The following is a 26608-nucleotide window of genomic DNA, read 5'->3' as shown; positions in this document are numbered from 1 at the left end:
GCCTCTTTGGGATGGAACCACGAGGCGCCGCTCGCTCGCAGAACGCAAGCTTCTGGAGGGTGTGTAAGTCTGAGCAAGTGAGTTTAGGTATATTGGTGCAGAGCCAGAGGTTGTTTTGTAGGCGATAACTAGTGCCTTGAATTTGATGCGAGCAGCCATTGGCAACCAGTGCAGTCTGATGAAGAGAGGCGTAACATGCGCTCTCTTCGGCTCATTAAAGACCACTCTCGCCGCTGCATTCTGGATCAGCTGCAAGGGTTTGATAGTGCATGCTGGAAGCCCAGCCAGAAGAGCATTACAATAGTCCAGTCTGGAGAGAACAAGAGCTTGAACCAGGAGTTGTGCAGCCTGTTCTGATAGGAAGGGTCTGATCTTTCTAATGTTGTATAAAGCAAATCTGCAGGACCTGGTTACTAAATGTATGTTTATTTGTCTTTATGCCTTCAAAAGTTTTTCTTACAGTTCTTTTCAAATTTTTATATCTGACCTTTTCATGAAGAAGCAAAATAACTTTAGTATTATATTTAAAAAAAAGGTGAATTAGCATCGGTTACTTTACAATAGACAGATTTAAATACTTCAATGTGTTGATTAGTACAGGTCAAAAAAGGGTTATGTAGCAAAAAATAAATACAAATCTGGGATATTTAGAGCCAGGATCATGTCATGCCCTATTTAAGGATCACAGTGCACCTCCAAAATACTGTTAAGTGTCGTTTTAAATCTTTTTAAACGTCATTTTAAAGTTAGAGAGGCCAGGTTGAAATGGTTTGGACATGTTCAGAGGAGGGAGAGTGAATACATCGGTAAAAGGATGCTGAGGTTAGAGCTCCCAGGCAGAGGTCAAGAGGAAGACCAAAGAGGAGGTTTATGGATGTAGTGAAGGAAGACAAGAAGGTAGTCGGTTTGAGAGAAGAGGATACAGTAATTTTGTAATTTATATTTTGGGTCATTTACAGGTAGGACCCAAGTACTAGATATGATGAAGATATAGTCAAGTGAAGACAAATGTACTGAAGAAAATAGTGTCCAGTTTGATCAGCAGAAGTCAGCTTCAATACTCATGGAGTGCGTAGGCCGCTCTGAGTAACTCAATACAGCAGTGATTCTGCTCTAACAGAGTCCACTAACTGTGTCATTACTTGGGCTAAGAAGGATCCTGATTGGTTAAAGCATAGAAAAACATGCTAAATCTTCACAGGTGTACGTAAAGTTTAAAGCATGCAACGTGTCCCTCCAAAGATGTGTATCTGCCACTGAAGTGCCAGTGTGTCTAGAGATGTTCATGTCCATGCAAAAAACAGATACTCACTCACACACACACACACACACACACACACACACACACACACACACACACAAAGATGATACACAACTTCCTCAAGGTTGGAGTATTTCAAACCCAAAATCTAATCAGGCACTTTCCCCAAATTAATATATATTTATTTTTTATTTTTATGGCAATTCTGCTCCTCTAACCAATCTGCAGTTCAGATAGTGAAGCTCTGCCCACTGCAATTCGTCATCCTTAAAGCCCTGCATATGGCAGTTCATTATTAATTAAGCTCCACCCACTACAGTTCACAACTAACGAAGCTCCTCCCACAGCAGTCACATCATCAGTGAAGCTCCTCCCACATCAGTTGATCAATAAATGCTGGAATATTCCCATCAGTCTACAAGTGAAGACGAGCATCAAAGCATCAGGAAGAGCTGAAATCTGCAAAGACTGAGTTTATTAAAGAGGACAGTGAGAACACGAGTGATCCAGAACCTGCAGAATGAAACACACTGAAGATCCTGAAGAACAAAGAGGTTGGTGTTTATTCTTCATTCATTCATGATGCTGGAGAACATTCATGATAGGAAGACTCAACACTTCAGCACATTTAGAGAAACAGTTACACAATCAAATAGAATATTTTCTTGCTTGTTTTCAACAAATGCTCAGTAAAGGGAGTTCATATTGATCGTCAACATCAGGTCAAACTAAATATTATTTTAGCTTATATTTTACAATTATTTTATATGATTCACTATTTTTTGCAACCATGTTACCATGTTGGACATTTCTCAATATAGTTTACAGCATTGTGATTTTGACATTGTTTTTTTTAATAAACAGTAAACAACGAAATTAAACAAAACTTATAAAGCAAATTATGTTTCCATAATGGCTGGCTTTGTTTAATTGTTTAATTGTTTAGTCAAAATCTGATTTATAGTTACTAATAAAGTTTTATATCTAAAAGATTAATCATAGTTATAGAGATTATTCTCTTTAACTCTATAACTCCCAGTAGCTTTGGTAAGAGTTATGAATGTGATGTTGATGAATGTGATCAACGCTGTACAGTTTGAGACGATGGATTGAGATTTTTTTTTTCTTGTCTTCTCCATCATGCTTCAGAAAGAGCCCTGATGATGTCACTTCTTTGTGTCACAATTTTAAGAAAGGCTCTTGTCAGGATCCTACCCTGTCTGTTTTGTCTCTGTTCAACGTTTCTTTGTTTGTCTTGTGTCTGACCACATGGCTCTGTCTTTGTTTGTGTTGGCCATGTGCTCCTCTAGTCCCACCTCATTGTTTGCGGTGACCATGTCCCCTTGTTTAGTCTGGTCTAGTCCTCTTTTCAGTAATTGTGCTCACCTGATCCTCATGTGCTTTGGTCCCTTTATATTGTGCTACCTTCTCTCATGTCGTTGCTGGTTCTTTGCATTTGTGTGTGTTCGTCGTATGCATGCAGTTATCTTGCTACCTGTCAGTTAGTACTAGATTTAGCTTTCCCTAGTCTGATTGTTTGATTGATTTTTAGTTTTAGTTTTGTCTTGCTTTTTTCTAGCTTCACTTTTTACTTAGATTCTCTCTAGTTTCCTGCAAGAGTGCAGTCTTGTTTTATTTCTTAGTTTCAGACATTTTTAGAACTTCATTTTATATTATTATTTTTTTGTATCTTTTGCTAGCTCCAGTTATTATTTAGGTTGTTTTGTTTTCTTTAGCCGTAGTTGTTAGTTTGACTGCATCTCTTGTCATCTTGTCTAGAGTCTTGTCTTGTGTGTGTCTTGTGTTGGTTCCTGCCCTGTGTCCTGAGTTTTCCTTGGTCATTGTCTCTACTGCCTGACGGTCAAGACTGGAGCTTATTCTGAGAGAACATCAAGCCTCAGGTTCCTGGTGTTCCTGTCTGGATTTTCCCACCATCGCCCTGCCTGGTGTTTCCTCCCAAGCCATCCTGAAGTTTGTTATCTCCTTGGACTGGTCTTAGTGGTCCTTTTCCCTGCCTGTCATCATGGCTTCTGTCCCCTGCCCTGCTGTTTGAACTCTCACACCTTTTCACTTCCTTGTCGTGCCATGTCTAGAGTCTGGTTAATAAATTGTGTTTTGTTCACTCTGCATCTGAGTCCTCCGTTTCAGAAGCCACTGACAGCTCTGTTGTTTCAAATTAGGAAAATCATCCCAGCAGTAACAGGGTTGAGCGAAACCTGTAGGATACTGATAATGCTAATAAAAAACACAATTATATAACAATAATCATTCAAAAATATACAATTTATTCCACTTTACTGTAACTGATATACTGAAAATGAAATTAATACATTTTATTTTTGATTTCAGACCTGATGGAAGAGAATGAGGAGAGTGAAGAACTGAGTGAAGTGGAGGAGGAACATCATGTCAAACCTGGAGAAAAACCTTTGAGTCGCTCAAAGACTAAAAAGACATTTATAAAGAAAACAAGAGCCAAGAAATCTACAACCTGCACTCAGTGTGGAAAAAGTTTCATAAGCAAAAAAGATCTTGAGCGCCACGTGAGGATCCACACCGGAGAGAAGCCGTTCGAATGTGATCAATGCGGGAAGAGCTTCGCACAATCCGCAAACCTTAATGCTCACATGATGATCCACACCGGAGAGAAGCCGTTCTCATGTGATCAGTGCGGGAAAACATTTATTTTGTCATCAACCCTGAAGAGACACATGACCGTTCATACGAAGGAGAAGCCACATTCATGTTCTGTGTGTGGAAAGAGTTTTTCACAGCTGCAAATTTTAAAAAAACATCAGAAAATACACACTGGTGTGAGAGAGTTCATGTGCTTTGAGTGTGAGAAGACTTTTACTACAGCAAACTATTTAAAACTCCACCAGAGGATTCACACTGGAGAAAAACCTTACATGTGTTCACACTGTGACAAGAGATTCAGTGTGTTAGGAAATCTGAAAAGACACGAGAGGTTCCACATCGGAGAGATGCCACACACGTGTGATCAGTGCGGGAAGAGTTTCACTATTAAAAGTAACCTGAGGAGACACATGAGGATCCATGAGGTGGAGAAACCACATCACTATAGAGCAATTTTTTGACTGCTTGGAACGGTTCTCATAACAAGAAAGTGTCTCATTATTACGGGACATGGAGAGTTTCATTATGAGATGTTAAGTCATCAGTGGCTGATACCTAAAATTGATACCTAAGGGGTTCAGTAGTCAAAGTAGTCAATCCCTCTCTGTGAGGAAGATCTGTGTACAGTCTGTGGTGTGAACACCGACTGTACACAAATCTTCCTCACACGGAGGGATTGACTACTTTGACTACTGATCCCCTTAGGTATCATTTTTTTTACCGGTTTGGTACATTTATTTGATACTCAATGTTATCGAGGTAATTCGGTCAGTGCCTATAAAGTATTTTGCTCTATCCCCAGCCCTACACATCAGAAGGGTCACACTCTGGATTTAGTGTTTTCACTTGGTTGTGTGTTGTCACTCTGTGTTGTCATGTACTCGGACTAAATCCTACCATTCACAATGTTCAGGATGTGTTAATTCCTTTTCTGCCAGATCTTATGTGAATCCAGATGAATTGGTCAATCTTTTTAAAAGTACTTTTACACTTGAAGTATTGTGGGAAGTATTGTAGTCTTTTGTCATATATCCTGAGTGTAAATAAAACAATAAAACAATGATTAATAAGTTCTGTTGTCATAATATTCATATTACCTGTTTTTTTTTTTTTTTTTTTACCGTGGTATCGATTTAGTATCGGTATCGAGGTATTTTAGTCTGGTATCGTATCGAAGTCATGATTTTGGTATCGTGACAACACTACTGTAGTTATTTACCTGTAGATGTTCATGAAGATGAAAGTCTCTATTTTGTTGTCATATTGTGGGATGTACTATCTTTCAGTGGAGCAGTTTAATAGTCTTTTGTCATATATCCTGAGTGTAATAATGTGTTTGTAAGAGCAAACAGTCAGAATAAAGTGAGATGATCTGCTGATGATCCTGAATGTCTTGTTGAATGAGTGTTGATAGTCTGAGGCTCATCAATATTAACAGAGCTGCTGAAAAGACTCTTTATTTCATCTCAATAGTTCCTGTTTTCACCTCATTTATTATGATGATGTCTTCACATCTCCTGTAAATTCACACTTAAAGCTCATTTCATTGGTGTCAACTAGGGTTGCAAACATTCCACAAATTTTCCACCGGAGCTTAATCAGGGGAATTTTGGAATTATTTCACTTTGGAGATTTAACAGACTTAACATAAATGCATATATATACAAACATATATATATACAAATCATATAGAAACATACATATAAACATTTGGTCATGAGCTGACATTATTTATTTAATTATTATATATTTTTTTGCAAATTGATTTATTTTCCAATGGATTACTTAATACAGCAAATATGTAAAATTAATTAATTTATTTATTTATTTCAGAAGTCATTCTAATATTCTGATTTATGATCAATGTTGGAAAAAGTTGCACTTCTAATTATTTGTTTGGAACCGGTGCTATTTTTTCAGTTGATTGATTAATAAAAAGTTATTAAAAAAAATTATATTATCTTCATCATATGAGAGTGATTTCTGAAGGATCATGTGACACTGAAGACTGGAGTAATGATACATTTAGCTTTGCATTACATAAATTATATTTTAAAGTCTATTAAAATAAATAAAAACACTTTTAAATTGTAATAATATTTTACAATAGTACAGTTTATTCTGTATTTTTTGATTAAAAGTGCATAGAGGAATGCTCAGTGCATGCAGGGGTGTGCATATACCTGTAGTGTGTGTGTGTGTGTGTGTGTTAGAGGTAGAAATTTATCTGAAAGTGCATTAAGTTTGAAGATAAAGCTGCAATTTTTTTCCAAATACATTTAAGTTCGCTGTTATAGTCTAACCTGCAATATTTGGAAGAATTTAATTGAATTATTTATAATCTGTTATCATTTAAAATAAAAACAAACTCAGTAACTGATATTTTTTTGATTTTGGCAAATCAGCTCCTCCCGCACTGGAATTGATCATCAGCGAAGCTCCGCCCACACCATCAGTGAAGCTCCTCCCACATCAGCTCATCAATAAATGCTGGAATATTCCCATCAGTCTACAAGTGAAGACGAGCATCAAAGCATCAGGAAGAGCTGAAATCTGCAAAGACTGAGTTTATTAAAGAGGACAGTGAGAACACAAGTGATCCAGAACCTGCAGAATGAAACACACTGAAGATCCTGAAGAACAAAGAGGTTGGTGTTTATTCTTCATTCATTCATGATGCTGGAGAACATTCATGATAGGAAGACTCAACACTTCAGCACATTTAGAGAAACAGTTACACTATCAAATAGGTACTGAATTTAACAAATGGTCAGTAGAGGGAGGTTTGATAAACGTTCATATTGATCGTCAACATCATGTCAACATCATGTCAAAATATTTGATAAAACCAATCAAATCAGAGTAGCGGGCTTTATGTTCACACACTGCTGAGCGCAAATTTTAGCAGTGCAACTCGACGTCAAGTAAGATAAATGTAGAAACTAAACATTCATGCTTTAAGTCAGAAATGTTAAACAAAAGTTAAACAATGCTGCATAATTGTTATGTTAAATATTACATTAGATAATTGTGTCATTGATCAAATATATATTTTTCTTGTAATTCAGACCTGATGGAAGAGAATGAGGAGAGTGAAGAACTGAGTGAAGTGGAGGAGGAACATCATGTCAAACCTGGAGAAAAACCTTTGAGTCGCTCAAAGACTAAAAAGACATTTATGAAGAAACCAAGAGCCAAGAAATCTACAACCTGCACTCAGTGTGGAAAGAGTTTCACAAGCAAAGATAATCTAGAGCTTCACACGAGGATCCACACCGAAGAGAAGCCGTTCGAATGTGATCAGTGCGGGAAAAGATTCACCCAATCATCACACCTTAATGTTCACATGAGAGTTCACACCGGAGAGAAGCCGTACTCATGTGATCAGTGCGGGAAGAGTTTCAAAAGGAAAGATATTCTAGATACTCACATGAGGATTCACTCTGGAGAGAAGCCGTTTACATGTGGTCAGTGCGGGAATAGTTTCAACCAAAAAGCGTATCTTGATGTTCACATGAGGATCCACACTGGAGAGAAGCCGTTCTCATGTGAACAATGTGGGAAAAGTTTCAATCAATTAGCACACCTTAAAAGTCACATGAAGATCCACACTGGAGAGAAACCGTACCCATGTGATCAGTGCAGCAAATGTTTTTTTGATGCATTTGTCCTGAAGAGACACCTGAGAGTTCATATGAAGGAGAAGCCACATTCATGTTCTGTGTGTGGAAAGAGATTTTCACTTCTGCAACATTTACACAGACACGAAAAAAAACACACTGGTGTGAGAGAGTACATGTGCTTTGAGTGTGAGAAGACTTTTATTTCAGGGAATGAGTTAAAACTGCACCAGAGGATTCACACTGGAGAAAAACCTTACAAGTGTTCACACTGTGACAAGAGATTCAGTCAGTCAGTAAACCAGAAAACACATGAGAGGATCCACACTGGAGAAAAACCTTACAAGTGTTCACACTGTGACAAGAGATTCAGTCAGTCATCATATCTGAAAATACATGAGAGGATCCACACTGGAGAAACACCTTACAAGTGTTCACACTGTGACAAGAGATTCAGTCGGTCAGGAGATCTGAAATCACATGAGAAGATTCACAGCAGAGAGAAGCCGCACACGTGTGATCAGTGTGGAAACAGTTTCTATTTTAAAAGTCACCTGAAGAAACACATGAAGATCCATGCAGTTTAGAAACCACCCCAGACAGCATGGTGACATTGATACAATGTTGAGTTTTTTCAGTCCATCATTTAGGTTGAGATTGACATTTCAATGTTTAAAGTGTGTTGGATCAGCATTGAAACTGTGATGAAAGTTGACAGCACACATGAATGGAGACAGTGACATTGAACTAACAGTAGACTTGTTCGACTTCAAGTCAGCCTCCGATTGGTCTGCGCATCACTGTATGAAGTATTGTGAGATATCTTTATATCTTTCAGTTGAGCAGTTGAATAGTCTTTTGTCATATATCCTGAGTGTAATAATGTGTTTGTAAGAGCAAACAGTCAGAATAAAGTGAGATGATCTGCTGATGATCCTGAATGTCTTGTTGAATGAGTGTTGATAGTCTGAGGCTCATCAATATTAACAGAGCTGCTGAAAAGACTCTTTATTTCATCTCAATAGTTCCTGTTTTCACCTCATTTATTATGATGATGTCTTCACATCTCCTGTAAATTTACACTTAAAGCTCATTTCATTGGTGTCAACAGACTGGGGGGATTTGATGGTCACTATATATATGTTTATTTGTCTTTATGCCTTAAAAAGTTTTTCTTATAGTTCTTTACTAATTTTCTAGATATCTGTCATTATTTTCATGAGGGAAAAGATTATTGTTAGTATTATGAAAAAAGTGAATTAGCATCCGTTGCTTTACAATAGACAAATGATTAAATGCCTAATTGTGTTTATTAGTGTGCAGATCAAAAAAGGCTTATATGCAAAAAAACTAAACAACAATAACAACGAAAAAAACTTTTCCGGCAATTTAGAACCAGAATCATGTCATGCCATATTCAAACACTGTATTCAAGGATCATAATGCACCTCCAAAATACTATTAATTGTCATTTTAAATCTTTATACCTTGGGTCATTTACAGTTAGAACCCAATGACCATATATGATGAAGATATAGTCAAGTGAAGACAAATGTACTGAAGGAAATAGTGTGCAGTTTGATCAGCAGAAGTCAGCTTCAATACTCATGGAGTTCGTAGGCCGCTCTGAGTAACTCAATACAGCAGTGATTCTACTCTAACAGAGTCCACTAACTGTGTCATTACTCAAGCTAAAAAGGATTATGATTGGTTAAAGCAGGGGTTTTCAAACGGAAGGTTCTAAGGGGTCCCCAGAAAATTTCAGAGAATACAAAGACAAAGCAAAAATGGATAAAGTCTACTCCAACCGTTTCATTTCTAAATGTTTATCTCATTTCTTGTCGTATACATACTTTCCAGAATTGTATAAGTTTGCTTTGCATCTTTCTAGTGAGTTTCTCACTGTAGTCCCCTTTATCTTGCTCACTGGGGTTGTAAGGCAAGAAAGTAAACTGCTTGCATACATTTATTGCGAAAGTTGCTTATACATATAATTTTTAATTGAAAATGTTCTTCAGGTTTATACATCCAACATTAAGTATAGCCAATTTAAGTTGGAAAACAATATGTTGTATTTATAAATGTCACACTTACTATTTATCTAACAGTTAAAATGTTTTTTCATAGACAAAAATAGATGGATTTTAGGAAGGGGGTCCCTCATAAAGGTCATATTTGGGAGTCCTTGGTATCATAAAGTTTGAAAACCCCTGGATTAAAGCATAGAAAAACATGCTAAGTATTCACACACACACACACACGCACACACACACACACACACACACACACACACACACACACAGAGAGAGAGATGATACGCAACTTCCTCAAGGTTGGAGTGTTTTAAACCCAAACTCCAATCAGGCACTTTCACCAAACTAATATACTTTTTTAACATTTTTTTTTTTTTGGCAATTCATATTCCCAGGTGGCATGAGGAAGGTGTGTATTGAATGAGTGACCGGTCTTTCATGAGTCATGTTAGACCGAGGCAGTCCATGCCATATTCCCAGGTGGCATGAGGAGTCTTTCTTCAAATGCTGCGGCGGTTAGGAGAACTGGTAGGAGTACTGCTGGGCAGCACTTTAATGCACATTACTTCCGATATTGGAGGAGAGGTACAGTTTTGTATAGTGTGTTTTGTTTTGTTTGTCTGTTGCTTGATCCTGGCCTTCGAAACTGAGGGTTTAGAGTGTAGGTTCTGTTTAGTTCATCATCGGGGCGCCGATCCATAAGCTTGGGGTGGATTGTAGCAGATTGAATTGGATGGGTTGTGGTGATTTACAGCTGTGAGCACCTATCAGTGAGGAGGGCCTCCTATTTAAGAGCTGGTTGGCTATAACCTGGTATGCGTCATGCCTGTCACGTCTGGCCCCTCCCCTTCCTGTTGTTGACAGTGCTGCAGGTATGTGCTGTTAGCAGTTTTGCTTGGCTCAAGGCTTAGTTGTTGTGCGGTGGTATTGTAAACTCCACCTGTTTGGCCCAACGTAGGAATCCAACAGCTGGTCGAAGGAATACTGCGTGTTCGTCTTTTCGGGCGCTTCTATAAAGGACACTGTAATTTATTAAAGTGTGAAGATCCAATTTTAATCTGACTCCATGTTTTAATTTAATCTGACTCTAATTGTATGTAGTTTCCTTGAGTTTGTAACGTTTATAATTACAGCTGATCGTATGATTAGTTGTGATTTAATTTAGATCTTTGATCTCTCTGAGTATCTCTACTTCTCACTAACTTCGTTCATCAAGGGACCCGATATCTCTTAGAGATATGTTTCGCGAATTACATTCTCAAACAGAGACGAGCCGGTTCTGATATTAGTCAGAGGATTGCAGAGTGAATATTTTACCTTTAAGTGGTTGCGCCTGCTTACTCATCTTAAAGCGTAATGGGAATAATAATCACAGGAACTGCAACTTGCTAATACAGTGATAGTCAGAAATCAGATTATCCCTAATGCTGTGCTCCATGCTCCAGTCATTGCGTCCTGCTGTTTGATCTACGCAGAGACAACGCCTGCGGAAATACCAGACTCCGATTGATCATACTAAAAGAAGCGGCCTTAGAATAATACAAGATTAATCAAAGTTAATGTTTATTTAGCCAGGCAAAATCATCAAAATATAGTCAAATTAAAAGACAATGATACACAACTGATCAGCATACAATGTTACTCAAGTATAAAATAGTATAAACATAGTTTCAAAGAGTCATCATTTACCTGGCTTCTAGAAACACACGGGAACAGTGTGGGAAGTTCTGGATACAGATGCTTCCCTGAGTGGTTTGCTCCTTTACCTTAAATACTCCACCAGATCAAAGAGCAAGAAACATTTAGCACCCAAATATTTATGCAGATCTTGGTTCTTTTCTCAGACCCGAATGGTCCCACCTATCCTTGAGGCCTGAAAGCAAATGTTTATCAAAAGATCTTTATGAGCATCTCCCCACACCAGAGGAACAAACCCGGTTGTCCTTCTTTTACGACCTGTTTTACTAGAGCTGGAATGTCACCAGTTCCCCTGATGTGAGAATGAAACCTGTTTACCAATCACACCAAACGTATTTGTATTGACCATACAGAAACAGCTTGTGGCAGTATCTGTGATATTTGCATGTGACCCAGAGGGTGAGAGGGTCATATCTCGGCAGGGGTGAGGAAATAGGATTGGGCCAGGTGCAGTCTTGTTTACTCTTGCATTCAGATAGTGAAGTTTTATTGTATTTATTGCAGCTTTAATCCCTTTAGTTTGTTCGCAGGTGAAATCCATTCTTACAGTTCCGCCCTTGGTCCCTTGAAGCAGAGACAGAGCAGTCTCCGAGGGGCCACCACCAGGGATTTCATTTTTTTTTTTTACAGCTGCACTTTCCGTAGGGCTGGTATCTGTAATGGGCTGAGTGCAATGGCCATGTTGGTTGAAGTGCGCATTGCTCGAAGAAGACATCTGAAGTAGCAGCACTGACAGAGTGTGAATAAGAAGATGAACACACTGGCCATGGCACATCCACGGAACATCCAGTCCCACCATGTGTACGCATACTGTGCTGAACACGTAGAAGAACTGGACAGGATCTCGGCAGTCTTTTTCGCCAGATTTGCCTCCACTTGTGCTTGGTTGAGATGGTATTCAGTCTGCAAGATCATTTCTTGTACTAAGTCCATTGTGTTGACCAAATCTTGTGTGCTTTGTTCATAAAAAGTGTCCTCCCACCAGGGGGAAACATCCGCGTCCATTGGTACCCTTCCCAGGATGTTGATCTGACCCATTGAAAAGTCCTCTTTCACTTCTAAACAGAAAGTGTGGTTAGAAGGGCAGGTCAGACCTCCGTAGGTGAAGGAATTCATCTCACTGACGATGCACCACTGTGTGTGAGACACTTGAACAGCATCAGAATGTCCATGCAATAACTGGACGTTAACAAGCTTAGAGTCATTGGCAGAAAAAGGCTGTAAAGTGTTGCAGGTGCAAATAACGTAACTTGATGTTTCATGACAACAACTACGAGTGGTAAACAAGGTTTCAATGCCCCTCAAAGTCATATACCCCATAAGATAGTCCCATTTTATGATCTGATCCTTCACTACAACGCCAATAGAGCGTATGGTAGTGGAATTTAAGTAAACTTGATCTGGGTGAATTAAAGGGAAAGTGGCAAAGAACCCAATACAGCCAGTACATTCATTTCCAGTATACATCATTAACGTTGATAATAATTCAGAGTATTTAATATTTTTCATTTTCTCTGATGCAAGCCATCTATGCAGATCTAAGATTTCAATAAGATCATTTAGAACATGTCTAGGTGTTTTATAGAGACGAAGATCTAAAATCTCTTGTCTCGCTGCAGTAAACAAATCCTGTGCATACAACCTACAGGCTAAGTCATGCTCGTTGGTACGGGTCTGATTAAAAATTGTCTGGCTGGTCGTCAGAAGCGCCTGCGCCTCAGATCTGACCGCTTTAATAATATTTTCATTACTATTAGTGATGTGTTGAAAACCAGTGGCCACCTGATTTGCCAACCATGTTGAAAATTGAGATTGACCTGTTATTTTGTAATTGTTGGATATAGAATTTACTGAACCAAAAAGGCCTGCTATATTTCCAAAAAGGTCTCGTTTAGTGCGAACAGGTGGAATTTGGACTGCAAGTCTATTTTTGTAATCAGAAACTAAATCATCGATGCGTGACTGTAGCCATGTGTATGTTTTGTCATTAATATCACAGTGCTTTTCGTAGGCAGACAAAATATTAGAGATGTTATACGTCACATGTGTTATCACAAGATTGACATCATGAAGCAAAGTCTTATTCACATTTCCTCTGATCAGACCACCTGGAGGAGTGGGATGTAATTTTGGACACTGTGTGGGTTTCCTGTATCCACAGGTAGTCAAATTAAAGCAATGGTGTAAAGTCCATGAGCAATTGTGAGGGCTAGTAAAATTGTCCAGATTTGCCTCACATTTTCCCACACAGTATGTTCCTTCTTTCCGACTAGTCCAAACAAATGTTTTTACAATACTGCTCAGTGTCCGTTTTGTCAGATCGAACAGAAGTTCCATAAACTTCAAATGTGTGTCGTTATGTGATGTTGTGTGAGTGCACCTATATGTTGCTGGTTCCAGATCCGTACTTGAATAACATTTTTTAGGATCTGTGCCATCATTATTCTTCTCATAAAATGTGTGCAGTTTACCAATTTCTGAATCTGGGAAAACTTTAAGTTGCTCCCAGGCCGTAATGTTGTGGTAAAATCGGGGTGCATGTGTGTAACCAGTGAGGTTTTGGTATGGGAGATGGGTAGAACCTGTGCTACAGCAGATTTTTGTGAAGCAATTTGGTTCCGGTGCTAATCCGGGGGGGCATGTGACTGTTTCTTTGTATGTGATTGAAGTATAAGATGTGAATGGCCCCTTGTTATATTTCCATACCCATCTCTCGCATCCTAGGGTGTGTGTGAGTGTGATGCGTTGTCCCAGTTCGATGCAGGTTGGTCCGGATACCAACCTGGCGTCCGGACTCCATGGAATTGCAGTGATTGTCCTGCGAAGGAAGAAGATCATAATTAATTCACTGGACCTTTGAATGGTTTACACTGGGACATGTGGTACCATCTTAATTTTCCTCTGATGGTCACGGCCACGCAGCTGTTGCAAACAGCTTTAATTTCATAGGGCTCGTGCCATCTAGGGGAAAATGTGTTTTGTTTCACAAAGACGCGTACCATCACCACATCCCCTTCTGAAAATTTTCTTTCAGTGATTGGGTTAAATTGTGCATCATTTGACAGGTCTGACTGTTTTTGTTTCAGTGCAGCCTGTGCGTGCAACACCTTCAATCTTTCTTGCAATTTCACCAACATAGTCTGCTGAGTCGCAAGCATGAGGGGCCCCAGATCTGCTGGGGAAATTTCTGGATCAATGGGTAACTTCATCACCCTTCCAGTCATAAGCTCATATGGGCTAATGCCTGTCGCTTTTGATGGGGTTGCTCGCAGCACAGTCAGAACTGTGGGTAAGACATCAATCCACCTGTTTTGGTGTTGTGCTATCTGCTTTGCAATATTTTCTTTTATGGTGCGGTTAACACGTTCAACATTTCCCGAACTTTGTGGCCTGTAAGACACGTGAAGTCTTTGCTTGATGTTTAGCATTTTGCACATGTTTTTCATCACTTGTCCAGTAAAATGAGTCCCCTGATCAGATTCAATTTGAATTGGTGCTCCCCAAAGAGGGATGATTTGGTTCACTATCACACGTGCCACAGTATTTGCCGTGTTATTGCGAGTGGGAATTGCTTCAACCCATTTCGAGAATTTATCAATTATCACAAGGCAATACCGATACCCCCCTTTGGTACTGGGTAGCGGACCAATGAAATCCAATTGTAAGGATTCCCAGGGCCCTTTCGGTGGTTCTGGCCTACGTAGGTTTGTTCGGCCTGGTTTTCCCTGGTTGAGGGAAGCACACACCATGCAGGTGTTGCACCACCTTTCAATGTCCGCCATCATTCCCTACCACCAAAACTAAGTTTGTATCAGCTGTGCTGTTTTTGTTGCCGATACATGCGCATAATCATGATATAATTTGATTATTGGTTTTTGGAGGCCTTCCGGAACAACAAATTTCTTATCTCGGAGTACTATGCCTTCAATTACATTCACCATCTGATCATGTTTCAAGTGTGGCACAAGTTCTCCCTCAGAGACCCACAGCTCTTGTTGATACTGTTTGAGGTCAATGGGTGTGACTTGGGCAGCACTTGCTACAGAAGCAGAGGGTGTCTCTTTTTGCCACTGGTCGCCTTTGACTGCGGCCAGCTTAGCCAGTTGGTCAACAACATTATTGTTTTCCTCGTGCACATCTGGATTTTTGCTTATGTGTGCGCGTACTTTCACAATGGACATGGGGTTTTTTCGCGCTTGGACTGCTTTCCATATTGACGTTATGGTGTTGAAATGTTTTATAGGCATTTAGAGGAATTTTCTCAATTGCCATTGAGCCATAAAATCAGTTACAACCCCAAACGCATACCGACTATCTGTATACACGCAAAGTGGTTCAGGGTGTGCCATAATCGCTTCTAGCAATGCATTGAGCTCGGCTTCCTGTGCGGATACGTCAGACGGTAATTTAAACAACAATTGTTGTCCAGCATCTGTGTCTGGAAGATTGGGGGCCCACACTGCACATCCAGCATAAAAATGACCATTCTGACAGAACCGTGAACCATCTATATACACAGGAGCTTGGTCTGGTAATGGTTGGTCATGAACAAGGCTTTGTGTCTCTTTTACAGGCTGGCATGTGTGTGGATTTCCCTCAACATCCCCGAGCAGATGCGGCAAAATTTGTGTGTTTTTTATGGTAATGTCACGCGCTTGAATGTCGGCTAGCCATCTCGCTAATCTTTGGGAAGAAACTCCCTTGATTCGGCCCTGTAACAACATTTGTACAGGCGTGTGCATTGTGTGTACAACAACAGGTTGAAAACCGACAATGGGCTCTGTTGTTTTTAGCATCCAATGCACCGCTAGCACGTGTTGCGTACATGGGTCGAATCCTTGCTCGACCAGAGATTTTTTCCGACTGTAATACGTGATTGGACGCAGTTTTCCCCCATATTCCTGAGCTAAGACTCCGCTTAGTGTTATTTCATGCGTGTCTACTTGAATGTGGAAAACTTTTGATACATTGGGGAATCCAAGGGCAGGCGCGTCGCACAAACGCTGTTTTAAATCACTAAATGCTTGTTCATGCTCGTCAGTCCATTCAAGGACATCATTTGGTTTTGCTTTTCCTTTTAGAAGCGAATACAACGGCGCAGCGGTGTTTGCATAATCAGGGATGAAGTCTCGTAAATAGTTTGCTGTTCCCAATACTTTTTGTAACGAGTTTAAAGTATGTGGTCGAGGCAGTTCGGCGAAGCATTTCTTTCTATCGTCTGTTAAGGCTCTGTGGCTTTTCGTCAGAGTGTACCCTAAATAGTGTACCTCTTTTAGTGCAATTTGGGCTTTTTCTTTGTTCATTTTAAAGCCTGCGTCACCTAACCTTTTGTAACACCTCGTTAACCAGCTGCAAATGGTTCTCAATTTGTTTTCCTGTAGCTATCAAAATGTCATCCACATAGTGAACGACCTGGCCAGTCCCTAGTAAGGGACCGAGGACATCTGCCACAGCTCTGTGGAAAATGGCTGGGCTGTTGTGTAGGCCTTGTGGCATCCGCTCCCAGGTATACTGCATTTGATTTACAGTAAATGCCAATTTCCATTGGTCTTCTCGTTTAACTTTAAGAGAGCAAAAAACATTTTTGATGTCAAGCCCTGTGAACCATGAAGCATAGGTTGAAACTTGTGATAGGATGGTAGCTGGATTTGCCACTATTGGTGTCGCTTTAGGTAGAACTTTGTTAAGACGCTGATAATCTATGCACAAACGCCATTTTCCATTAGGTTTTGGCACTGGCAAGCACGGTGAATTCGTAGTGGAACTGCATCGTCGAACTATTCCTCTTGCCTCAAGCTGTTGTACTATCTCATGAACAGCGACCTCTGCCTCTGGCTTGATGCGGTATTGCTTTTGCGGGGGAGGGGGCTCTCCCTTGATGCATACCTCAAAGTCAACAAGGCCGCAATCGTGCTCATGATTAGCCCAAACATTGCTGTGTTTGCTGATGAGACGTTGAATTGGATCTGTACTGGACATGGACATAATGTTTGCATTGCCTTTAGGCAAACTTCCCTTTGTAGTTTTATATGTTCGCAGTTCAATTTGTTTTTCAAAACAATGAATCACAAATCCATGCTTTCTCATAATGTCCATTCCCAGCACAGTTCCTTCACTATTGTCTGGTAAATACCAGAATTGTTCTGTTAGCATCACCACGCCCAAATCAAGTTTAACTGGTTGTGTTTGCGTTGCGGTCATCAAAGTATCGCCTATGCCATTAATTTGAATAGTTCTCGTGTTTAGGGGTAACGGAAGGTTTGTACAAGAGCAGGCGGCTCCAGAATCAATGAGAATGTTAACTAACCGGCCTCCGAGATTAGCTCTTATTTTGATTCGGTTACCACTTGTGACAACGCTTCCCATAGCAACGGAGGCCACGCACCCCTATTGGGGCCTTTTATGTTTTTCTAGCAGGGCAGCGAGCTCTGTTTGGAAAATTGAAAACAGGTTTTGATAGTATGGTTGTTTTTCTTACAAAACTGGCATCGAGGTTGAAATTTAGGGTCAGGATTTTTAGCACCTCTTCCTTCGGTTAACCATTGTGTTGTTGCCACAAAACGGGTTTTGTTTTGTTTTAGTCTGGCCTCTATTTTGGAAGCCCAATCCACCAATGACCGGTAGGTATTCTCTGGCGGATCGGCTCCGTGAACTAATGCCTGCTGTATATGGGGACCGGCGTTATTTTTCAGGAGTTGTAATAAAACTTCCTGATCGCGTTGTGCATCTTCTAAACCTGAATGCTCTTTGTATGTCACCCATAAACGTTCGGCATAAATTTCAAACGGTTCTTTGTTGGTCTCTTTAATCTCTAAAATCCTATTCCACTCAGCGTGTGTTGGTCCCCTTAACTCTAATAAAGTTTCCTTTAATCTTTCATACACGTCGTCGTCATCTTCATCTTCCTGTTTGATTATGATTTCTCCATTTCTTAATTCACAGGGAATTTTTGGTTTTAGCTCGTCTGAAATGGTAAGAAGGGCTACTTGCCAAACATCTCTGATCTCTAATTTGTACACCGATGCCTGTAACATTAAGTTGTCCCAGTAGGGTTGGAAAGGACCTTTTTGTGGCATCATTCCCACAACTTCTTTGTGTTTCGTGCATTCTTCGCAAGTTAAAGGGCGGCTAATGGTAGTGACTTCTTCATCTGCATTCGTCATTGTTTTAAGCACAGCAATTTTCACCGGTTTCCGGAGAACCGAGCCCGATTTAACTCTAGTTATTATGGGACTGCGTTGTTTTCGCTCATTGGGTAATTTTTGCTCTTTCGCGGGTCCTGGAGAAAGCTCACGCTCTCTCAGGTCCAGATGGCCTTGCAAACTGCTCGACAGAAGTGCAACATCATCTTCGTCACTATCGCTATTTTGCCCGTTAGCGTTACCCATTTTACTGCTTATCGCCGCGACTACCGCAGATACAGGAAATCCTGCTGATTCACAGCAATCCTCAAGCGCGGATGTGTAATCTTTATCTAATTTAAGCTTCTTTTCAAGCTTTTTCATTTGTGATTCGATCGCGCTGCCCTGTCTTGCCCATGTTTGTTTATCATACACAAATGCTTCGACCTGCGCTCTTAGCTTTTTTAACTTGTCCGATCATTGCATTTCTAGCTCTTTTATAATGGCTATTACACGTTCGTTTTCTGCAATAGTTTCCAAATCATTTCGACGCAGCAGATAAACGATCGCGACCAGAATTTTCTTAAAAGGAGCCTTTTTTTCCAATTTACGGCCCTCAGTCTGGTACCAAGCTAGAATTTTATCATTGTTCCACTCAAAATCTACACCTTTGTTGCGCAAGCTAAGGAGGAGATCTTTAATGTTCACTCCAAGAGTTTCCATTATCTCCTTATCTACACTCAAACTGCCGCTTCCCCGATAAGCCATGTTGTTTTCTAATAACCTTAAACACCACCGGATTTCTACGGTCTCCGGTCTATTGTGGGTATACCGACCCGTTCAACAAATGTGTCTATATTGGGTGCGTCTAGGCTTTCCCTCAACACTTTCTAAAAGGTAAACAAAAATGGACTTACCAGGACATTTGTAGACAGAAAAGTAGAACTTCAAACCTCATGCTCACTCGGGTGGATCTGAATTGTCGCGCCAAAAGACGTCACTCGCCTGAGACTGGGAGATCACGTAGGGCGGGGTCAACACTTTGTAAACTCCACCTGTTTTGCCCAACGTAGGAATCCAACAGCTGGTCGAAGGAATACTGCGTGTTCGTCTTTTCGGGCGCTTCTATAAAGGACACTGTAATTTATTAAAGTGTGAAGATCCAATTTTAAATCTGACTCCATGTTTTAATTTAATCTGACTCTAATTGTATGTAGTTTCCTTGAGTTTGTTACATTTATAATTACAGCTGATCGTATGATTAGTTGTGATTTAATTTAGATCTTTGATCTCTCTGAGTATCTCTACTTCTCACTAACTTCGTTCATCAAGGGACCCGATATCTCTTAGAGATATGTTTCGCGAATTACATTCTCAAACACAGACGAGCCGGTTCTGATATTAGTCAGAGGATTGCAGAGTGAATATTTTACCTTTAAGTGGTTGCGCCTGCTTACTCATCTTAAAGAGTAATGGGAATAATAATCACAGGAACTGCAACTTGCTAATACAGTGATAGTCAGAAATCAGATTATCCCTAATGGTGTGCGCTATGCTCCAATTCATTGAGTCCTACGGTTTGATCTACGCCGAGACAACGCCTGCGGAAATACCAGACTGGGATGAACTGGGCTTAGCAAGCTAAGCTAAATGCTATCAGATCGTCACCGCACGTCAGAGAGATTAATTGCATGTACTAAGACGAGAGAGGTGTGTATCAACTTGTTTTAGTTAAGGGAATAACATAGTTTAATATGAAAAAGCGGTGAAGTAACCCTTTAAGTGGGAGAACTTGCACAAAGGGGGCTGACATAATACTTTTGCTCCACTGTATATAGAATATCTTTGTATAAAATGTTATTAATAATAATAATAATAATAATAATAATGCGTTCGATTTATATAGCGCTTTTCAAGGCACTCGAAGCGCTTTACATAGAAGGGGGGAATCTCCTCAACCACCACCAATGTGCAGCATCCACCTGGATGATGCGACGGCAGCCATATTGCGCCAGAACGCTCACCACACACCAGCTGATTGGTGGAGAGATTTTATTGATTTATTATTGAGTTATTGATTTTGTATTGAGATTTGTTATGACTGGTAGATGGATTTTGTGGGTTGCTTGTCAACAGTTCTCATTTCATTCACTTTATTAGGCTAAGCATACTCAAATACTCCATACCTCTGTTTTATTAAACAGGAAAAAACATTTTTTGGGAGTGAATGATGTGCATTTTGTTTACTGTTTATAATCCTTTTTTAGTTCATTCAAGCTTTAGTTAAATATATAGTGTACTTGTCAGAAAATTCAATGAAGACATTTTTTAGAATGTTATAATAAATGTGAATGTTAAAGTGTTGGCTTATTTGTGCTCCATTATTCCAGAAATAGTTTTAAAAAAAAGGTTTTGTCATGTTAACTTGTGTTGGAAGTTTATTTAACTCAAAATTTTAAGGCAACCGTGTAAACTTCTTAGGTAATTGTTACAACAAACTATATGTAAGAGTCCTACGGTTTGATCTATCCTGACACACCGTCTGCGGTAATACCAGACTCCGATTGATCATACTAAAAGAAGCGGCCTTAGAATAATACAAGATTAATCAAAGTTAATGTTTATTTAGCCAGGCAAAAACATCAAAATATAGTCAAATCAAAAGACAATGATACACAACTGATCAGCATACAATATAACTCAATTATAAAATAGTATAAACATAGTTTGAAAGAGTCATCATTTACCTGGCTTCTAGAAACACACGGGAACAGTGTGGGAAGTTCTGGATACAGATGCTTCCCTGAGTGGTTTGCTCCTTCCCCTTAAATACTCCACCAGATCAAAGAACAATAAACATTTAGCACCCAAATATTTATGCAGATCTTGGTTCTTTTCTCAGACCCGAATGGTCCCACCTATCCTTGAGGACTGACAGCAAATGTTTATCAAAAGATCTTTATGAGCATCTCCTACACCAGAGGAACAAACCCGGTTGTTCTTCTTTTACGACCTGTTGTACTAGAGCTGGAATGTAACCTGTTCCTCTGATGTGAGGATGAAACCTGTTTACCAATCACACCAAAAGTATTTATATTGACCATTCAGAAACAGCTTGTGGCAGTATCTGCGAGATTTGCATGTTTGTGTGACCCTGATACAGAGGGCGAGAAGGTCATATTTGGACCAGGGTCAGTCTTGTTTTCTCTTGTATTCAGAGAGTGAAGTTTTATTGTCGTAATCCAGCTTTGATCCCTTGAGTTTGTTCTCAGGTGAAATCCATTCTTACAAGAATAATGGACATCTTTTTAATTTCTGTGAATCCCTTAAAGGGGGGGTGAAACACTCAGTTTCAGTCAGTGTCATGTCAATCTTGAGTACCTATAGAGTAGCATTTCATCCTGCATATCTCCGAAAAGTCTTTATTTTTTTAATAATTATATAAGAAAGATGCGCTGTTCCGAGTCTTTCCGAAAAAAGCCGAGCGGGTGGGGGCGTGTCGTGTGAGCGGAGCTAAATAATGACGTGTGCAGCAGCGCGCTGTCTGTGTGTTGAGTCGAGCTGCGTCATCCCTAACAGCGGGAAAAAAACTTTATTCAAAATAAAAATATGGCTTTTAATCAGATACAGCCATACATCTATGATCCGGAATCAGACCCAGAGGCTGCAGTTGAACAGGAGCAGCAGCAAAAACGACTAGAGCAGGACGTCTGTATGTGGTAAGTTACAAGTTATAACGTTACACTAACTATATACGTTAATATGCTTAGCGGCTTGTGTTATTTACATATTTATACTTGAATTATATCGTCGTATTTTTGTCTTTGAAGGTGTACATGTGGGAAGTGCAGTTGTGCACGTGTGTTTGTGTGTTTACGCGTGGTTTGTGTAGACGTTAGTAAGCGGACTAACAAAAAACACAGACATTTGAAGCAGTCTCACTCACCCTTCTAACGTTGGGACTGCTCCATCCTTCAGCATTAGGCGATTGGGAAAATTCGGCGTCGAGCTGGGCCTTGTTTATGAAACAGTCGGCACCGAAATGCAGCGAACAGATATAAACATTCGCGCAACTCAGTTGCTGATCCGGAAAAGCAAATTCCATCCACTGTTGCCTTAACGCGGGGTTTTTGGCGAATCTGTGCAGGACTGTCTTGGTCTGGCAACCAAAAACCCACTTTTTTGGTGACATTGTTATGTGCTATGTGTAATTGTCACCTGTCCAGCATCCTACAAGCCAGCGTTTTGATGGGCATAGCCTGTTGCTTTCGCTCTCTCCCTCGCTCTCTCTCACGCGCTTCCGGTAGAATTGTCCGTAAGGCCCATACAAGGAAATTCCGCCCCCACTAACGTCAATGGGGACGCATGATCTCAAAAAACTTGCCGAAACTTATGACTAACCGGAAGTAGTATTTTTGACAAAGAAATACTCCCATCAAACGTCCACCTTAACTTTTGAAACTTTGTCTATGTTTAGTATGGGATTCCAAGTCTTTAACAGTGTAAAAAGATCAGTATGCATGAAACAGCATTTCACCCCCCCTTTAATTATGATAAGATCCCCGTAACTGCTAAAGAGTTTGCAGTAGTATTTGATGTCATTCCTAGTGGCCTTATTCAACTTTTTACAGGTACTGTATCTTCTGTATCTATCCCTCAATGTATGAAAAGAGGTCTTGGCCCTCATTTATCAACAGTGCGTAGAAAAGGTTCTATATTTCGTCGTATGACTGAAATTTAGAATGTGTCTAAGTACAAGAAAATCCGTATTTATCAAAAGTGCGTACACAGTTCTTATGCACATGAGTAAGCAATCGTTGTTGATAAATTCCACATGTGCGTAAGTGCCATGGTCGTTCACGTTCACAGTCATTAGCATTCAGAAACGCCTCCAAAGAACCATATATGGTGACAACACATACCTTTAAAAATCACAAGATTTTTTTTTTCTGTCACTGCAATTATGGCAAAAAGAGGAACTTCACAAACACAAAATGCAAGGGCGCCGTAAAGGGGTGGAAGGTTAGGACGATTCTAAGGGCCCAGACTGATTTAGGGCCCAGAAGAGCAGACCCCCTTTTTCTTTTCTTATTTCTTTTCTTTTTTTTATACATACATTAAATGTGCTTGGGCCCCTCATGTAGTAAATGTGTATTTTGTCCGTTTTGACCATAGATTTTTTATTTAAAAAACTAATTTCAAAATGTCAGTCACAACCTCCTCCCCCCTCCCTCACAATGGTTCATTCCACCTGCGCGGTCCGAGCTAGATCGCTAGCGTGAGCATCTCTTGGTTATTGCACTTGCTATGATGAAGCGCAGACAGTGACACACGCAGGTATGTCACATCAAAAGTCGGGGCATCAAAAACGGAAAGAAAAGAAGGAAAGAGAAGACAGAGAACGCCGAAGTCTACAGTATGTCACACAGTTTTTCAAAAAGAAAGGCAGCTTGCCCTATTCCTCTAACGTTATTCCAAAACTTTCAGAGTTAGCCTACTTATTTTTGTTGCTACATGACCTGCTTTTATCTAGCTAAAATAATTACTGAATTATGATTTACATCCAACATCTCTGCTGTGCTGTCTCCGGGTTATCATGTCTCGTAGACACAGATTCAGTGGCTGCTGCACACCCTTCTCCCACGCCCCCCGTCCCCGTCTCAAATGAACAAGGTGAGCCTGAGCACGAAACTTCACGAAGATTGAAGCCTCTAAACACGTCTTATCTACTGTGTTCGCCACATGATGATAAACAAAAAGTAATCTACACGCTTCAAAAATGACAAAATCAGTTTGCCGTGTGTATGTTCTGTCACGTGACAGTGCTGCTGCTACGATCGATGCTGTCTTACTTGATGTTCTTAAAGCAGCACTAGGTAACTTTTCAACCTTCATAATATATTTTCAAGACTCTTGTGATGATACATCGACTTACAATAGGTTGAATGAGTAATACCAAGACACACATGGCATTACTCCTGGTGTGTCTTGATTTTGAGCCCTTTTGGCCTAGCTAGTTTTATTCCTTGACTGATTTAATTATGGGTTAGTTCTACCTGATGTTTCCTGATTGAGCAGGTGGACCCAGCTAAAGCTTGTTCATGTAAAGTATATGTCAATATGTGTACAATATGTTCTGTTGTGCTTGCAATTGCAATTGAGATAATAAATGTTCTCCCTTTAATGTAAACATCTTTCTATATTTTTTTCTTGTTTTTGTAGGCTTTGTACTCATCTTTAGACATTTTAACTATGCAATGTGCTAAGTATCTTTTTTAAAGTATACAGGGCATGTTTATTTGGTTAAATTTTATCTGTAAAAATTGTAGGAGGCCCAGAAATTTTGTTTTCCATAGGGCCCAGAATTTCTGGCGGCACCCCTGACAAAATGAGTCAATCATTTTGACGTTGACGGCAATGACAATGACGACAATGATGTTTAACAACAACACATTTGCAACACAAATGATTATTTGTCTAGCAGAAAACAGAATGAAACACTTTTCTATTTACATAATTAAATGTGTTGGTTTATGATGGTGCTTTTATGGCGATGTGGGTGCAGTCTGTGGCTCCAATTCTGTTTGGAAATCTGGGGATAGCATGCAAGCCCCATTTTATTTTGGCTTGTTGAGGATTTCAGTAAGGGAACTGTGGGTTGGGTCCAAGTAAATAATTGCATCCAACAGTTGTCACAACTGTCTTTTTTAGGATTAGAAACCAATTACGCATCCATCTATAGACAAAGATATATAGTCATTTTAAAGACAATGCATAATTTTATATATAAATTTAGTGTCAAATAAATTTAGCACGATCATTTGAATATATTCCCAGGTTTCTACTGATACAAAGCCATATGTTAATTGCTGAAGTAACCCTTTACATGCTGTTTTATGTGTAGTATCGCTGTTCTACCACTAGTTTCTCTGCGTAAGCATGCTCAGAGGTGTGCTTATATTTACACACATTTCTACATATAAGTACAAGTTGGTAAATCCCACACTTTGCGTGAAACTGTTCTTACGCACTCAATACACACAGAACTGTGCGTACACACCCTTGATAAATGAGGGCCCTGGAGTTTTCTCAGTAAATATTGTCTCAGCAATAAAATGTAAGAAATTACAAATAAGTTTATTAATTTCATTTATCCAGTGAAACAAGTAATCTCAAGATTTTTTAGAGACATGGAGACAACATGAATATTTAGTAATACAGAAGAAAAATCCATAAAACACTGATTCTTTGACTGTGTGTTGGCTATTTTGAGGCTCTCTCCCATAGACCGTAAAAAAATATGGACGACTTGACTTGAGTCTGTGCAGTAGCGATTTCGGGACCGGAGTTGCGCAGTAGAGAGCAGGAAGTACAGTCGCGATATCAAAAGCCCACTCACACTCTCACAGATGCAGAACAATTAATTATGTCGGTGTGAAATAAACAGTTATGGAAATGTAGAAATTAAAGCTAAAGCTCCCTACTGCTCCCAAAAAACCCGAAAAAAAGTCTGTTAGTGCCTCAGTGACAACTTCACAGCCGTCAGTCTCAGCTGTCAATCATGACGTCACACCCCCCATTTTTATAGCATCAAATAACTAACTAAAACTAAACTTATTTTAAAAACGAACACTTGAAATGAAATCATCGTGATGATAACTGCCTTCAGTGACATAAACTAACTTTGGGGGGAAAATATTTGAAGTGTAATTTTATTGTTTAGTTTGCCTCGCGTCCATTAGAAAACACAGAGGGGCGGCTATACTGGGACCGGTCACCGGGGGGGCGATCGAGGCACAAAAGCTATCGTTTCTGAGAGGGATGGATCCTGCAGGCTTGTTCTCTCCTGAACGCTTGGTTTTGATGGGCGTTTCACTGGAGACTTGGAAGTAAACGTCCACAGCTAGGATTGGATAAGATTTGCATATTTAATGAGCTTAAGCTCGTCTGTCAGTTCACATGAGGGATGGATTGATTTGAAAGCGGGAACCGGAATGATTCTCTAGATCAGTGGTTCTCAAACCTGTCCTGGGGAACACCCACCTATGAACGTTTTGCATGTCTCCATAATCTTACACACCTGATTTAAATTATCAGCTCATTAGTAGAGACTGGAAGACTTGAATTGAGTGTGTTTGACGAGGGACACAGGACAGGTTTGAGAACCACTGCTCTTGATCACAGGGCTCATAAACATCTTTATCAAAAAACACAATGGTGGATCGTGGATCAGCTGTG

General features: G+C 39.9%; 2 protein-coding genes across 2 annotated transcripts; one reads left to right on the top strand and one right to left on the bottom strand.

Annotated features, from left to right (window-relative positions):
* The first annotated feature begins 1525 nt into the window (after positions 1 to 1525).
* LOC137089943 (zinc finger protein 271-like) lies at positions 1526 to 8307 on the top strand. The gene is made up of 3 exons (XM_067453543.1): positions 1526 to 1815; positions 3611 to 4351; positions 6967 to 8307. Exons 1-3 carry the CDS (start codon positions 1782 to 1784, stop codon positions 8103 to 8105), a joined length of 1914 nt encoding a protein of 637 aa, XP_067309644.1. The 5' UTR covers positions 1526 to 1781; the 3' UTR covers positions 8106 to 8307.
* A 3566-nt stretch (positions 8308 to 11873) lies between these two features.
* On the bottom strand, positions 11874 to 15430 carry LOC137089936 (uncharacterized). The gene is made up of 3 exons (XM_067453530.1): positions 15188 to 15430; positions 13956 to 14067; positions 11874 to 13357 (listed from the first exon to the last, which is right to left on the bottom strand). Exons 1-3 carry the CDS (start codon positions 15428 to 15430, stop codon positions 11874 to 11876), a joined length of 1839 nt encoding a protein of 612 aa, XP_067309631.1.
* Positions 15431 to 26608: the final 11178 nt, after the last annotated feature.

This window comes from Pseudorasbora parva, chromosome 2 (assembly GCF_024679245.1).
Source record: "Pseudorasbora parva isolate DD20220531a chromosome 2, ASM2467924v1, whole genome shotgun sequence".
Lineage (NCBI taxonomy): Eukaryota > Metazoa > Chordata > Actinopteri > Cypriniformes > Gobionidae > Pseudorasbora > Pseudorasbora parva.
The sequence above is the reverse complement of the archived record's forward strand: the minus strand, read 5'-3'. Positions and strand labels throughout refer to the sequence as shown.